This window comes from Mandrillus leucophaeus, unplaced genomic scaffold (genome assembly GCF_000951045.1).
Source record: "Mandrillus leucophaeus isolate KB7577 unplaced genomic scaffold, Mleu.le_1.0 Scaffold3, whole genome shotgun sequence".
Classification (NCBI taxonomy): domain Eukaryota; kingdom Metazoa; phylum Chordata; class Mammalia; order Primates; family Cercopithecidae; genus Mandrillus; species Mandrillus leucophaeus.
Window position 1 is genome coordinate 14588957 of NW_012103142.1, and position 13471 is coordinate 14602427.

At 35.4% G+C, this 13471-nt stretch overlaps 1 protein-coding gene across 2 annotated transcripts in view; it reads right to left on the minus strand.

Moving 5' to 3' along the window:
• The window catches only part of LOC105544373 (24-hydroxycholesterol 7-alpha-hydroxylase), a 101687-nt gene that overhangs the window by 62660 nt on the left and 25556 nt on the right, over positions 1–13471 (minus strand). For both annotated transcript variants that reach the window (XM_011986860.1, XM_011986859.1), the window contains exon 7: positions 12736–12826. In XM_011986860.1, the coding sequence (XP_011842250.1) occupies positions 12736–12826 (91 nt within the window). The remainder of the gene's footprint in view (positions 1–12735; positions 12827–13471) is intronic.

Here is a 13471-nt window from a genome sequence, read left to right on the forward strand (position 1 = left end):
GATACACAAGGGTTATGTAGATCAATTGTTTTTCCTGTGCCAATTGTGTACTCTTTTGTTATAGCAGTTTTATAATCAGCTATAATATCTTACTAAAATCTGGCCTTAATTAGGGTGAATCTGGCCTTACTAATTTACATTTCATGTATATGAAGAGATGGGGTCTCACTCTGTTGCCCAGGCTGGAGTGCAGTGGCGCTATCATAAATCACTGCAGCCTCGAACTCCTGGATTCAAGCGATCCTCCCACCTCAGCATCAAGTAGCTGGGACTGCAGATGCACGCCACCACACCCGGCTAAATTTTTTTTTTTAAGTTTCATAGAGACAATCTCACCATGTTGCCCAGGCTGGTCTCAAACTCCTGACCTCAAGCCATCCTCCCATCTCAGCCTCCCAAAGTGCTGGGATTACAGGTGTGAGCCACTGCACCTGATCACATTTCTAATAATTGTTGTTTATAATCACAGTTATTTTTCTATATAGTTTTAAATCATTTAGCTAACTACACCCCCCCCACCAAAAATAGAATTCTCATTACAATTATATGTACAGTCATCTGAAAAGTGTTAGTATTTTCAGATTACATCTTTCCATCCAGGAATGTGATGTGCCTTTTTCTTTATGTAGATTGTTTTAAACATATATATTTTTAAAAAATCATATAGTTTCCTCCATATAGGTCCTGCCCCAGTCTGATTTCCTTATGCAAGAGAAATACCGGTTAAATGAATAGGAAGGAGAGATGTAACATGAGAAGGAAGGCTTAAATAGCAGCTTAAAGCATCTGTGGTGAATACAGGCTGGGGAAAGAAGATAAAAAGCCTAGAGATTGTCCATGGACTCTGGGAATAAGAGCACTGGGGCCTTAGGGATTGTAGCAGTAGCCTGGCAAACCACATGTCTTTCTACTTTCCTCCTCCAGCCACCAGCTTCTTCCAAGCATCTCAGTCATTTCTGGCCTTCAGCTCTAGTTCTCACTTTTATAAGGATGGATATGGCCTTTGGCATGTAAAGGATTTAGGATAAGATTTTATTATCAAAGACACATATTCCTATTGAAAAATTACAAGCAATAACCTTTTGGAGGTAGATCCTGCTCAGCTGCTTCAGTCTGACATTTATAACAATAGGCAAAGTCTGAAAAAGGCAGTGATAACAATGGATTGAGAAAGATATGAAGGACTGACTGCAACGTTTCTGAGAACAGGTTATTACATCCAATGGAAGATAAGGAGAATTGACAGGCTGACCCTCCCAACTCTTTCTTCCGTCAATATATGCACATATTAAATGTCCCATATCCCACTCCATCATGTCAAAAGAAGTTCAATGCCACTATACCAAGTCAACCACCTAGGACTCTCTTCTGAAAAATAATATTTGGTGTTATTTTAAGAAGTGCTTCTCTCATATTTTAAAAAAGAGATTATCATCTTCTCTAATTACTAGAAGACAAAAATGGAGCATGCCTCATAATCATGATATTTTTTTCAAGGAAAAAAGGATACAGTCCAATACATGATAAACAAAAGGGAGAGAATATTGCCTAAAGAAGATCACAGTGGGTAGATAATAATATGTAAAATAAATTTTGATCTAGAAATACCCTTATGTATAAAGTTAGTGTACTGAGTCTGAGTCCAAATTTTTGGTTTATGTTCCCTGGAGAGATGTCAGCCTGACTTTAAGAGTTTTTACCTTAGTATTTCCTAAAGAAGAAGAAGAAGAAAAAAAACACTATCCAAATGCTTGAAAAATTCACCAACAGAAAGCTCTGAAGAAAGAATTGTGTCTAAATGAAAAAATGTAGAGAATAAATAAAGCAGATCAACAGTGCTGCCCCGGAATATGATAGTGAAAGATTTAAAATGAGAGGCACCAGAGTAGAACCTGTCTCCAAGCTTATAAATATGAACAGGGACATCAAATAATCTACAGCTATCAGAGGCATCTCTTTCAGCCACTGAAGCTAAGCAATAAAAAAGGAGAGAGTGACTTCACACAAAATCTCTTGAGCTAGGGTATCACAAGACCCACTTCGGGTATTAAAGGTAGAAAACAGTGGAAGAAATAAAGCTTCCTGAGAAATCTCTCCTGGGCCAGGTATTAGACATGCAAGTCTCACCCTAGTCATTATGGCTAGGTTACTGGACTGGAAAATCACAAGTTATGAGTTCCAAAATGACATCATCCTGATCTTCAAGGCCAAGGGAATAAGAAGATAGCCAAATTATATGTTTGGGGTACAAAGAATAGTTTCAAATGAACTTCTTTGCATTTATAAATACTTTCTTAAGTAATCTATATGTGGTCTTCAAGGTTGACAAATGAGAAGTAGTTTGTAAGAAACTCTTCCATAATCTACTATTTCCTGGGTCCATTCTTGGATTTTAAAAACTAGCCTAGCAAAGGTAAATGAGGATATGTGAGAAATTTCCTGCATGATAAGCTATAGCCTCCAAAATCTCTGTGTTAGGTTCATAGTGTCAGGCTACTAGTGGGAATGGAGATAATTTTTAAAAACAAAATAACCTCCTTCTGTTCATAATTCCACTGGAGTGTCCTTGGCTCTGTTCCTTGATCTCTTTCTTCATTATTTTGGGCAATGCATTGCTCAAGAGGCCAAGAATCTGTCACAGACACAACTTTGGCCATCAGCCATTGGGCCCTGGCAGGTTGGAGTTGGGTAGTGAGAGTGAGCTTAAGTTAACTGAAGGGACTCAGATCTACAATACACCATGATGGAAGCCTCCAAGAAGGTTGTTATTGGTTGGCAAGATGGTACTGAGACACATCCAAGTGAAGGGAAGCTGCATACAAGTTATAATATAGGTTTCATGACAATGACAATATATAAGATTTCAAGAATACAAGTGCTTAAATGCAATAAAGTAAAACTAATCAACTAATTAAAATAAAGCAGACAATACGGAGTTTATCTAGAATATCACTGTGGAATCTGAGTCTCATTTTTCACTTTAGACGCTTTCCTCATCAGTGTGTAATGTGTAGCCACCTGAGTCAATGTCACCAGGTAACAGACCCTGGACATCCCACAGTGTTGGTATATCCCTAGTCAGGATTGCTGCTAAATCAAAACACAGTGGTACCAAAAACCACTGTTGATTGACTCTGAGTAAGGTTTCTCTTTCATCAACAATCACACAATTAGTGAGTGACAAGATTTAAATTCATGAATCCAACTGCTAACCCTCTAATCCAATGAAAATTCTGTATGTGCCTTTTATGATGCATAAATCATGACTTTTATTTAAGATAGGAATCATTTCTATGCAGGTGCATTTCTATTAATTAATCTGGTCCCTTGTAAATTAACAGAAAATGCTTATTAATTTATTGCTTAGATAAAGGCAAAGTAAAACTGATCAGCAAAAACAAAATAAAATAAAAAGGGTGCATGTGTATGCTATCCTATGTTAAAAAGCATAGGTGGAAAGGTCAAATGCAACTAGTGAAAAAAATTCAGGCACATTTTTATTTGTTTGCTTTTTTTAAAGAAAGAATGAGCCTCTGTTGATGGGCAGATTCTCACGTGGGAGTCCTGAATTAGAAATGAAAATTACTTTATAAAACAGCCTACACAGGAGCTTAACATTAATGCCTTTGATTGCTTTAGGTCAGTTACCCATAAGTGTGAGTACTTACACTGTCAATTAATCTTTTATGATCTGGTATTACTTTAGTAGTTATTTTGAAAAAAACAAAACACGAAGAAGCAAAAAAAAAAAAAAAAAACCACATCTAAATATGTACTCTAAATATTTAAATAAAATTATATTTTAATAAAATAGAAAAGTAAACCATAATGGTAGGCTGATGAAATCCTCCTTAAACAAATTAAAACGTAAGTATTTAAATAAAATTGAATCTGTGACACTATATAGCTTAATGTCAAAGTAAAAAGATAGATAACTTTATTCTTCAGCTCTGTGTATACAACAATATTCACCATATTGAGAATACATAAAACCCTACAGGAGGAAGAAATATCTCAGTGGTGATGGAAGCCATTACATCTTCTCCTCTTTATACATCCTCTCTAAATATGGTAAATAAAGTTATGGCAAAAAACCACAATTACTTTTGCACCAGCCAAGTAATTTGATTTACCATATTTAGAGAGGACATATAAAGAGGAGAGGTGTCATGGAAGTGTATCCCTGGTCCTTCCTAGTTTCCATCACACAAGAACCTGCTAGGTTCATGGCTTTCACACTTCCCTTTTCACCTGACTTTCTGCTTCCTACAGATGTTTTCAATGCAAAAAGTGCACTGCCCATTGATCACAGCAGAAAATCTGGATAGATGTGTCTTTTCTTCTTCATCTTACCCCTTATACCACCATAGAAGAGTATGCTCATTTTCTCCTTTGGTTCCATTCACTTTTCCTGATAGCTGACTTTGTCACTTCTACTTTATTCTCCATATTGGACATTCTGTAAAATATACACTTTCTATATTTTATCAGCAAGATCTGTTAGAGGGAAGCAGCAGAACCTAAATCCAACTGATTTAGTAAAATAATGATAATTTATTAAAAGTATATTAAGTAGTTTACATAACTTTTAGGAGGGTTGGACAACCAGGCTTAAAGGGTGCATAGCCAGGAATCTTGCTCCAAATCAGGCCGCAGACCTGGTGTGGCAAGTATGACACTGACACTGATGTCAAGCGCACTGTGGCCACTGGCACAGGATACTGAATGACACTGTGCCCCTAGAAACGTCATCCTGCAAAATCTGCAGTTGCTTCCAGGAAAAATTTTTTAGTCTCCATTTTTTTATTTCGGTAACTCTTGATTCGAAGTCTGGGGTTGGTAGATCTGACTGGCAAAGTCTTACTTTCATGGTAATATCCTAGTTTCAAGGGAAACAAGGAAAACAAAAATCTAGCATTTTTCTGCACCACTATGGCAGGCAAGTTTCTGTTGAAACACAGGGTTCAGATTTTGCGTAGCCAAAAATGGATACGTATCAATATGTGTGTTTGTAAATAATATATATATGAGTATAAAATATATACTTAATATATCATTATAAACGATCTTATTTCAAAAAACAATACTAATATTTGGAAGTAGAAAAACTCAAAGTTATAAGTTACTAATTTCATGATATGGGAGGATTATAAAATTTCATATAACTGATGTAGTTGTATCAGCTTTGGTCATAGCTAAGATTTACAAAGCAATTACGATTTGCCAGGTACTGTGCTATCTATCTAATTTACATTTGCTATGTCCTTCTAATAACTTCACGAGATGAGGATTATTATTAACCATCTTTCCAAAGAGGAAAAAGGCTTAAAGAACTTGGTAACTTGAGTAAAGATACACCATTAATAAGTGTCTCCACCTGGATTTCAATTCAGGCAGTCTGACTCTAGGGTCCACACTACATTATGAGGTTATGACAGGCAATTGAAATAATGTGTAGTAACTTATCAACTAAAATTTAAAACCAAATGACTAATTTCTAGGAACTATACCCCAAAATTTGATAACAAAGCAAAATTATTCTTTATTAGATCATCAATGATTTGGTAATATATGTTTTACCCAAAACCAAGGGACAAAATAAAACCATAGGCAAAAAAAAAAAAAAAAAAAAAAAAAAAAAATTGCTATACCGAGATCAAAACCCTAGAGAAAAGTTAACATTATTTACCATTCACATGGATTACTGGGGTTGAAATTACTCAGTGTCTCAAGTACTGATAAGATATTGGCTGGCACTAGGTGTGTTATATATTTTTTAAAATTTTCTGTATATTATGATTTGTGTGGGTGTGTAAATTTTTTATAATAATATTTCTTAAATGTATAATATCTTTAAAAGAAACAGAAAACCTTCCTGGCTGGAGACAGACTGCTCCTCTCCCTCTCGGGACAAGCTAGTTCTTCCAGTTGGCACAAAATTCAGCCTGGAGCATGCCTCTGACATGCAAATTAACCAATCTAGAACTATACCTCCTCTATCTGGCCCAGATAACCCAAGAAGCAATATTCCTCTGCCTTAGTCATATCAGGTCCAGATACCAGGCCACCAGAGACCACTCTACAGTTTAGAGCCCCTGGGGATTATTCAAATTAGCTAATGCTAACCTGTTGACTTGTCCCTTCTCTGCCTTTCCTGTGGCAACCCTAATAAAGGATCTAGCTCCTTTTGTGGCTCCCAAGTGACTGACCATCATACAATAGGGTTCTGCTAAGTCAAAATTAAGTGCAGAAAACTGTCAAAAAGTCCTTATATAAAACATTCATTTCATATAAAATGTCAAATGGGATGGTTGATAGAGCTGCAAATAGAGGCTAGACCAAGACACTTATCTCTTAAAACTAGCCATATATTCTTACATTTGTTCATTAAACTCATTCAGAAAATAGTTGCTGAATAATTTTTAAGTTCTAAGCAACTAGGTACTACAAAGACCAACTATGTTTAGTTTCTGTTGTTGGAGAGATTGCATTCTGGTGGGGTAAATACATAAATACACAAATAAAAAAATATTTTAAAAAGTTAGTCACAAGAACAGAAAACCAAACACCGCCATGTTCTCACTCATAGGTGTGAATTGAACAATGAGAACACTCGGACACAGGGTGGGGAACACCAAACACTGGGGCCTGTTGTGGGATGAGGGGAGTGGGGAGGGATAGCATTAGGAGATATACCCAATGTAAATGATGAGTTAATGGGTACAGCACACCAACATGGCACATGTATCCCAATGTAACAAACCTGCATGCTGGGCACATGTACCCTAGAACTTAAAGTATAATAATAAAAAAAATGTTAATGATTCTCTAACTTGTCTTACTTTTAAGGAAATATAGAGTGAGACAAGTCAGAGAATCACCCAGGGCAGAGTTGGGGAAAGTGACTTTAGGTGGGGTAAGACTAAAATATCTATCTGAAGAGGTGACATTCAAGCTGACTGAAAGATTAGTAAGGGAAAGAGTTCCCGGCACAGGAGTCTTACTGAATTTATCAGCAGGTACATGCCTCCAAAGAAACAATGTAAATATTGCTTTTTCTTTCCTAATATCTTCTAGATACTTCCAAACCTGCTTTCAATTTTTATAAAAAGCATGGACCATACTTTACACATCTTCATAGCTCTGGTACTTCACACAATGCCTTCACATGGTGAACACTCAAAAAATAAGTTTGAGGACCAAGTAAAATAACGGATAAATTAAGGGTTAATCCACATAAGCCTGGGAGGTTTTCTAAAGAAATTTTAAAACTTATAGTTCAGGGTGATGTCAGCAAAAATGGCAGAGCAAGGAACTCCTAAAGTTCCCTCCTTAAAAGCAGTAAGAAATTTGGTAAAAAAAATTCTAAGAACCAAGTTTTTTAGAATTCTACAGATTAACCAAAGTTTTGCAGCAATTCAAAAATGTCTATTCAAGAAAAAAACAGTTGAATCTTGATAAGAACATCAAACTTAATGTCATTTTAACCTGCCCTATTCTCATCCCCCTCTTTACATCTGCATAGAAGACTTAAAAGCCAGCAGTCTGCATTCACAGTGAAAACCAACACCCCAGCACTCACTAGATAGGGCAGAACAAGGTTGGAACTTCTTCTAAACCTCATTAGTAGAGTATTCCCATTATTCAACAAGTTTGGCAGTTTCCTAGAAGACCTTACTTGCAAGACTGTCTTTATTTGACCTGAGTTGGAGTTCACTCAGTATGAAAAGCCTTTCCTCCAGGGTTGTTGGTTTAAAATCTTTAAAGACAACTGTTTAACTTTGCAACTGTCTGAGTCAGTAGAACACTGTTGGACAAACAATAGGCAAACCAACAGGATGAAAATGCAAGGCTAGGGAATGAGTTGTTCACAGTGGCTTTGCAGAGGTCCAATGCATTCCCAGGAATCTAGAAGGGCATCCATTTGCCCAGGGCTATACTTATGCTCAGGAAAGACATGAGAAGGCCACACACTCTCACGTACACCCATCCTTGAGGCTCTGCACAGGTAGAAAGTGAAAGCTAAGGCAGAGTTGTCAACTGCTTGGCTGAGTGTTGAAGGCATGCCCCAACATGCACACGTAGCCCCTTAGCAAAGAATGGGAGACTTCTAAATTACTGATGTAAAGAAATATCTATCTAGTTGATACCCGATCACTAAACAATGAAGCAGAGACTTCTGTGGCCATATGTGACAAAGAATGCAAACATTACAGAATTAGTTAAGAAAAGTCACTAAACAATCAGACAAATAACAAAAACGATAAACAGCAACAACAACAAACTCTGAGGAAAGGGAAGAATCTAATTTCCAAAGTTGTTACATTCTATTATGTAAAATGTCCAGTTTTCAACAAAGAATTACAAGGCATACAATAAGAAACTTGAAATAAGATATGAAAAAGAAAATACAGTGTTGAATGTGTATCCCTTTCACACAATCATGAAGTCAAAAAATTAAGAGTTGAACCACTATAAGTAGAAGACTGTCCGAATAGATTATTCACAGGGCAAAAAAGGAATCAACAGAAAGGGTCCCTGAAGAAACTCAGTTGCTGGACTTAATAAAGACTTTAAATCAGATATTTTCATGATGTTCAAAGAACTAAAGAAATCATTTCTAAAGAACTAAATAGAGAATATCAATAGAGAAATTGTAAAGATTCGAACAAAATTAAATTAAATACAAAAATCACTAGGAAAAATAAAATCAAGTTAAAATAAACAGAATTAAAAAGTTAGTTCTTTGCAAACAAAATTGACAAATATGTAGCCACAATGACCAAGAAAGTAAAACAGGACCCAAATTAAAATTAGGAATGAAATACTTGGTTTTCTAGTGCCCTTACAGAAATAAATAAATAAAACGGATTGTGGGGAACACTATGAAAAATTTTACACCAACAAATTAGATAATCTGGATGAAATGGACATATTCCTAAAAAGACATAAACTATAAAACTGACTCAAGAAGAAATAGATAATCTAAATAGGCCAGTAACAAGTAGAAAGACTGAATTAATCAAAAAATTTCTCAAAAAGAAAATCTTAGGACCAGATCACTTCATTGGTGAATTCTACCGTATATTTAAAGAAGAAATTACATCAATCTTTCATAAACTCTTCCAAAAATTAGAAGAGGAGGAAATACTTTCAAATTCACTCTCTAAAGCTAGAATTATCTTGATGCCAAAACCAAAGTTATTTTGAGAAAATTATGTCAATATTCCTTATTAACATAGATTATTCAAAAAAATCTTCAAAATTCTTCACAGAAAATACTAGCAAACTGAATCCAGCAACATATAAAGAAAATTATACATCAAGATAAGCAGGATTTATTCCAGAAATGCATGGATGCTTCAAGACCTGAAAATCAGTTAATGTAAAACATTATAATATAAAACAGTACACTAGGTGAAAGAAGCCAGACACAAAGGACCACATATCGTATGTTTCCATTTATATGAACTGTCCACAAAAGGCAAATGTGTCAGGACAATAAGTAAATTAGTGGTCATCAGAAGCTAGAAATAGGAAATCGAAAGTGACTCCTAGTGGGTATGGGGTTTCTTTTGAAGGTGATAAAAATGTTCTGGGACTAGATAGTGTTGATGGTTGGCATCTTATAAATATACTAAAAGATACTAACTTTTACACTTTGAAAGGGTGAATTATATATAATTATATATATGTAATTTTATTTATAAGTTGATGCATATTACATGCACACAAACTTATAGCTCAAGATGACAATCTGAGAACACACTTCTACCTTCCTTTGTCCCAATGTCCCATTAAAAAAAAAATGAAGCCAGATATGCTGGCACACACCTGTGGTCCTAGCTACACAGGAGGCTGTGGCAGGAGGATCACTTGAGCCCAGGAGCTCGAGGCTGTAGTGAGCTATGATCATTCCACTGCACTCCAGGTGACAAAGTGAGACCCTGTCTCTAAAAATAATTGAATTAAAAGTGTGTGATTAGAATATAAAAACACAGCTGGAAAACAAGAAAAGCAAGACGCAGATAACGAAGACTTAGGAAGATAATAAAGACTTGGGCAGATAATACAGACTTAGACAGAAAGTGTACAACATTAGTTAGAGGAAGTAGAATCATGAAAAGCACCACCCAAAATAATTGGGGCTAAGCAAGCATCTTCACAAAGGAGCCCTAAAGAAGTTTTCATTTTAAAGTAAACAAATAGAGAACACAAGAGTAGGCTGAAAGGCAGCTATCAAGGTCGTTCAAGAACCAACTGCCTTTAGAAAAGTGGTATGAGTCTGACCCTTTCCTTTCCCAAGTATTCAATAGTAGTTTTTACCCTGAGATGTGTTTTATTACAAAATTGGGCAAAGTTCCTAGAAGTGAGTATTGAGGCCACAGAGATACAACACTGGAAATTCACAAAAGACATCCCCAAGAAGGAAATGGTGATCTTGCAGTAGACAAGAGCATAGAATGGAAAAACTGCTGTACTGAGTCAGATTCTTGTTCCATGCCTGTGATGATTAATTGTTAAGCGTAACTTGACTGGATCAGGGGGTGCCCAGATATTTGGCTAAACATTATTTCTGGGTGTGTCTGTGAGGGTATTACTAGTTGATATTAGCATTTCAATCAGTAGACTGGGTAGGGCAGACTGCCCTCCCATACATGGGTGGGTAAATTTACTCAGGGTTCTCCAGAGAAACAAAACTCAACAGATGAGATGATGGTTAATTCTATATGTCAGCTTGACTGGCCATGGGGTATACAGATTAACCATTATTCTGGGTGTGCCTGTGAGGGTGTTTCTGGATGACAGATGAGTATTTGAATTCGTGGACTCAGTAAAGTAGGCTGCCCTGCCTAATGTAAGTGTGCATCATCCAATCCACTGAGCACCTGCATCAACAGCACAACATGGGACTTCTCAGCCTCCATAGTCAGCTCAACCAATTTTTTATAATAAATGTCTTTTGAGCATTCTCTATCTATGTATCTATTTATATCCTATTGGTTCCATTTCTCTGGAGAATCCTGACTAATACAATGTACTTTAACGTTCCTTCCTTGACAGAATCCTTTGTATGAACACATGGGTATCTTCCTTGATATCAGCCTCCAAAAATCTGTAGACTCCTCTCACAACATTTAAATTCCTGAGCTGCTACTAGATCTTATGTATAGATTGATTGAATAGCTTCTGTATAAGTATGGCTAAAAAAAAAAGTTTGATGTATTTTATAAATAGTTTTCAAGTCTGCAGTAGTGTCTTATAGACTGAAAGCATTGCTATAATGTAGCTGTTACACTGGCAGTACTATTCAAAGGAGCATTTTTTTGTGTCAAAAGAGAACAATGGGTTTTTTAAATAATCAGGAACATAGAAAAAGAAAAAAGGTTTTATCTTTCTCCACTAGAACTGGATTCAAGAGTTCCAGAATCAAGCCTTGTAGAAATTTAGATTAATGTTACACTTCTGTTGTGGCCTTTGGGTCAGTGAGGACCCCCACATTATCCCCATCATCCCCTCTCTACCCTTTTATTTCCTAAAGACCACAAATTTGGAGGACCCTAAGTCAGGAAAAGACTCTAGTAAGGAAATGATAAAGGAGAATATGTGACAATCAAGAGTGCATTGCCTTTTTCCATTTGTAGACATGTAGGCATGTGCCTATTTGCTTTGTAGATGCAAGCTGCATAAAAGCCAGTTGTCTTCCCTTATATTCATGAGTGTCTTTCCAGAATCTAACCTGCTAGCATTGTTGGCATTCAATGATACTAATGCTCACCATTTCTATAAGGTCTAGAATCTGCAGATGCATACTCAAGGCTCAGACAATATTACTTAGATATTCATGCTTGCCAAGCCAGTTTGCTTTTTGGTTTAACTCAATAACAAGAAATCAAAAAAAAAAAAACCCTTTAAATACAATATTTTCAGTAATCATGGAAGGGAGAGGGAAAACCACTAACTGGCCTCATACCTTTTGCCCTAATATTATATTGTTTTCTTCCAAGCAAACCCTATCATTTCTTTCTTTTTGTATCAGGATACATAACATGACATATTAAGAAGTTTAAAAAAATCAGCTCCCCAGATAGGTCAAATTATGCTGAATAAACAAGTAGTGGGGTACTCTCTGTTCAAGCTTACTTTTGCTTTTTAAAGCTGACATCTGAACTAAAGAGTTCAAGGCAACAATCCCTATCTGCAGTTCCTAAATCCTCAAATTTTTAACAACTGTAAGGGGTTTTTTGTTTTTTTGTTTACTTGTTTTTTGTTTGTTGTCTTTTAATAATCCTTTGGTAGCAAGCCTTACCCGACCTCTACACTCCCATTAGGGCTTTTATGTAATATATGGAATATACCCGTATTACTTTTATAAAATCTGAAAAATCCCGAACTTGAAAACTGCGGACATTCATTCAATTGAGGTGAGGAGCCAAGAGATTAGAAGAACAAACAGGTGTATATATATTTAAGTAAGGAAATTAGGCAAATCACAATCTCTATAGCACTGATTTCATCATCTGGAAAATGAAGGAGTTGCACAAAAATGCTTGAAGTAATTAAATTCTAGGATTCTACCTGATCAATTTATATCCTGATATATAACAAATTATGTTGAATTTTGTATTATGTTGAAGTTTTATAAAATTATAAGTATTTAGCTTTGCCAAAAATGTGTGACAAACATGCATTATTAGCTGTGTCTTTCTATATAATTTAATTCAGGTTTAGTACCTGCTTTGCCAAACACAGAAGAGATGCCTTCCATAACGGCCTTGTGGATATCAGGATGAGAAAGGATGTATGCAAGTGTCCAAAATGCAACCTTAAAAAGAAAAACATATGTCAAAAATATAAACTTATTTGAAGGTGAACAAAAGCATAGTTAGTATTAGCCATACACATTTTTTTTTAAAAAGGACGATGTTTAAATTAACCTTAAGAGCACATTAGTAGAAAGCATATTTTGAAAACAACTAGATATTATGAATAAGAGATATGTAATCTATCTCCAAGAAGCCAGATTTAGATTTAAATTTTTATTCTGTCACTATAATTTAACTATATAATTTAAATAGATCAAACATCTATCTTCACTAAAAAATGAGAAAAGTTGTTATTTTACTAATGAGTAACATAAAATATTATAAAATTTCAGAAGCAACTAGTTATGACATTTAAGAATATTAATCCAAAATGAAAACATTTCTTAAAATTTAATTTCCTTAGAATACAAGTGAATTAGCAAATTTTATATTCTGCAAGTGAAACATAGTAGTTTTAAATAAGCCCAGGAAAACATAGCAGGAAACCATTCCATAAACTAAAGTATGAGAGTACTCAATGTCAAAAACAGAATCCTTTTTTGGCTCTGAATTAGTAAATAAAAGAAAAAAAAATTTAAGAGTCCTTTCACGCTTGAATGCTCTATAGTATATTTGCACATTTTCTCTCTTGGCTACTCAAACTT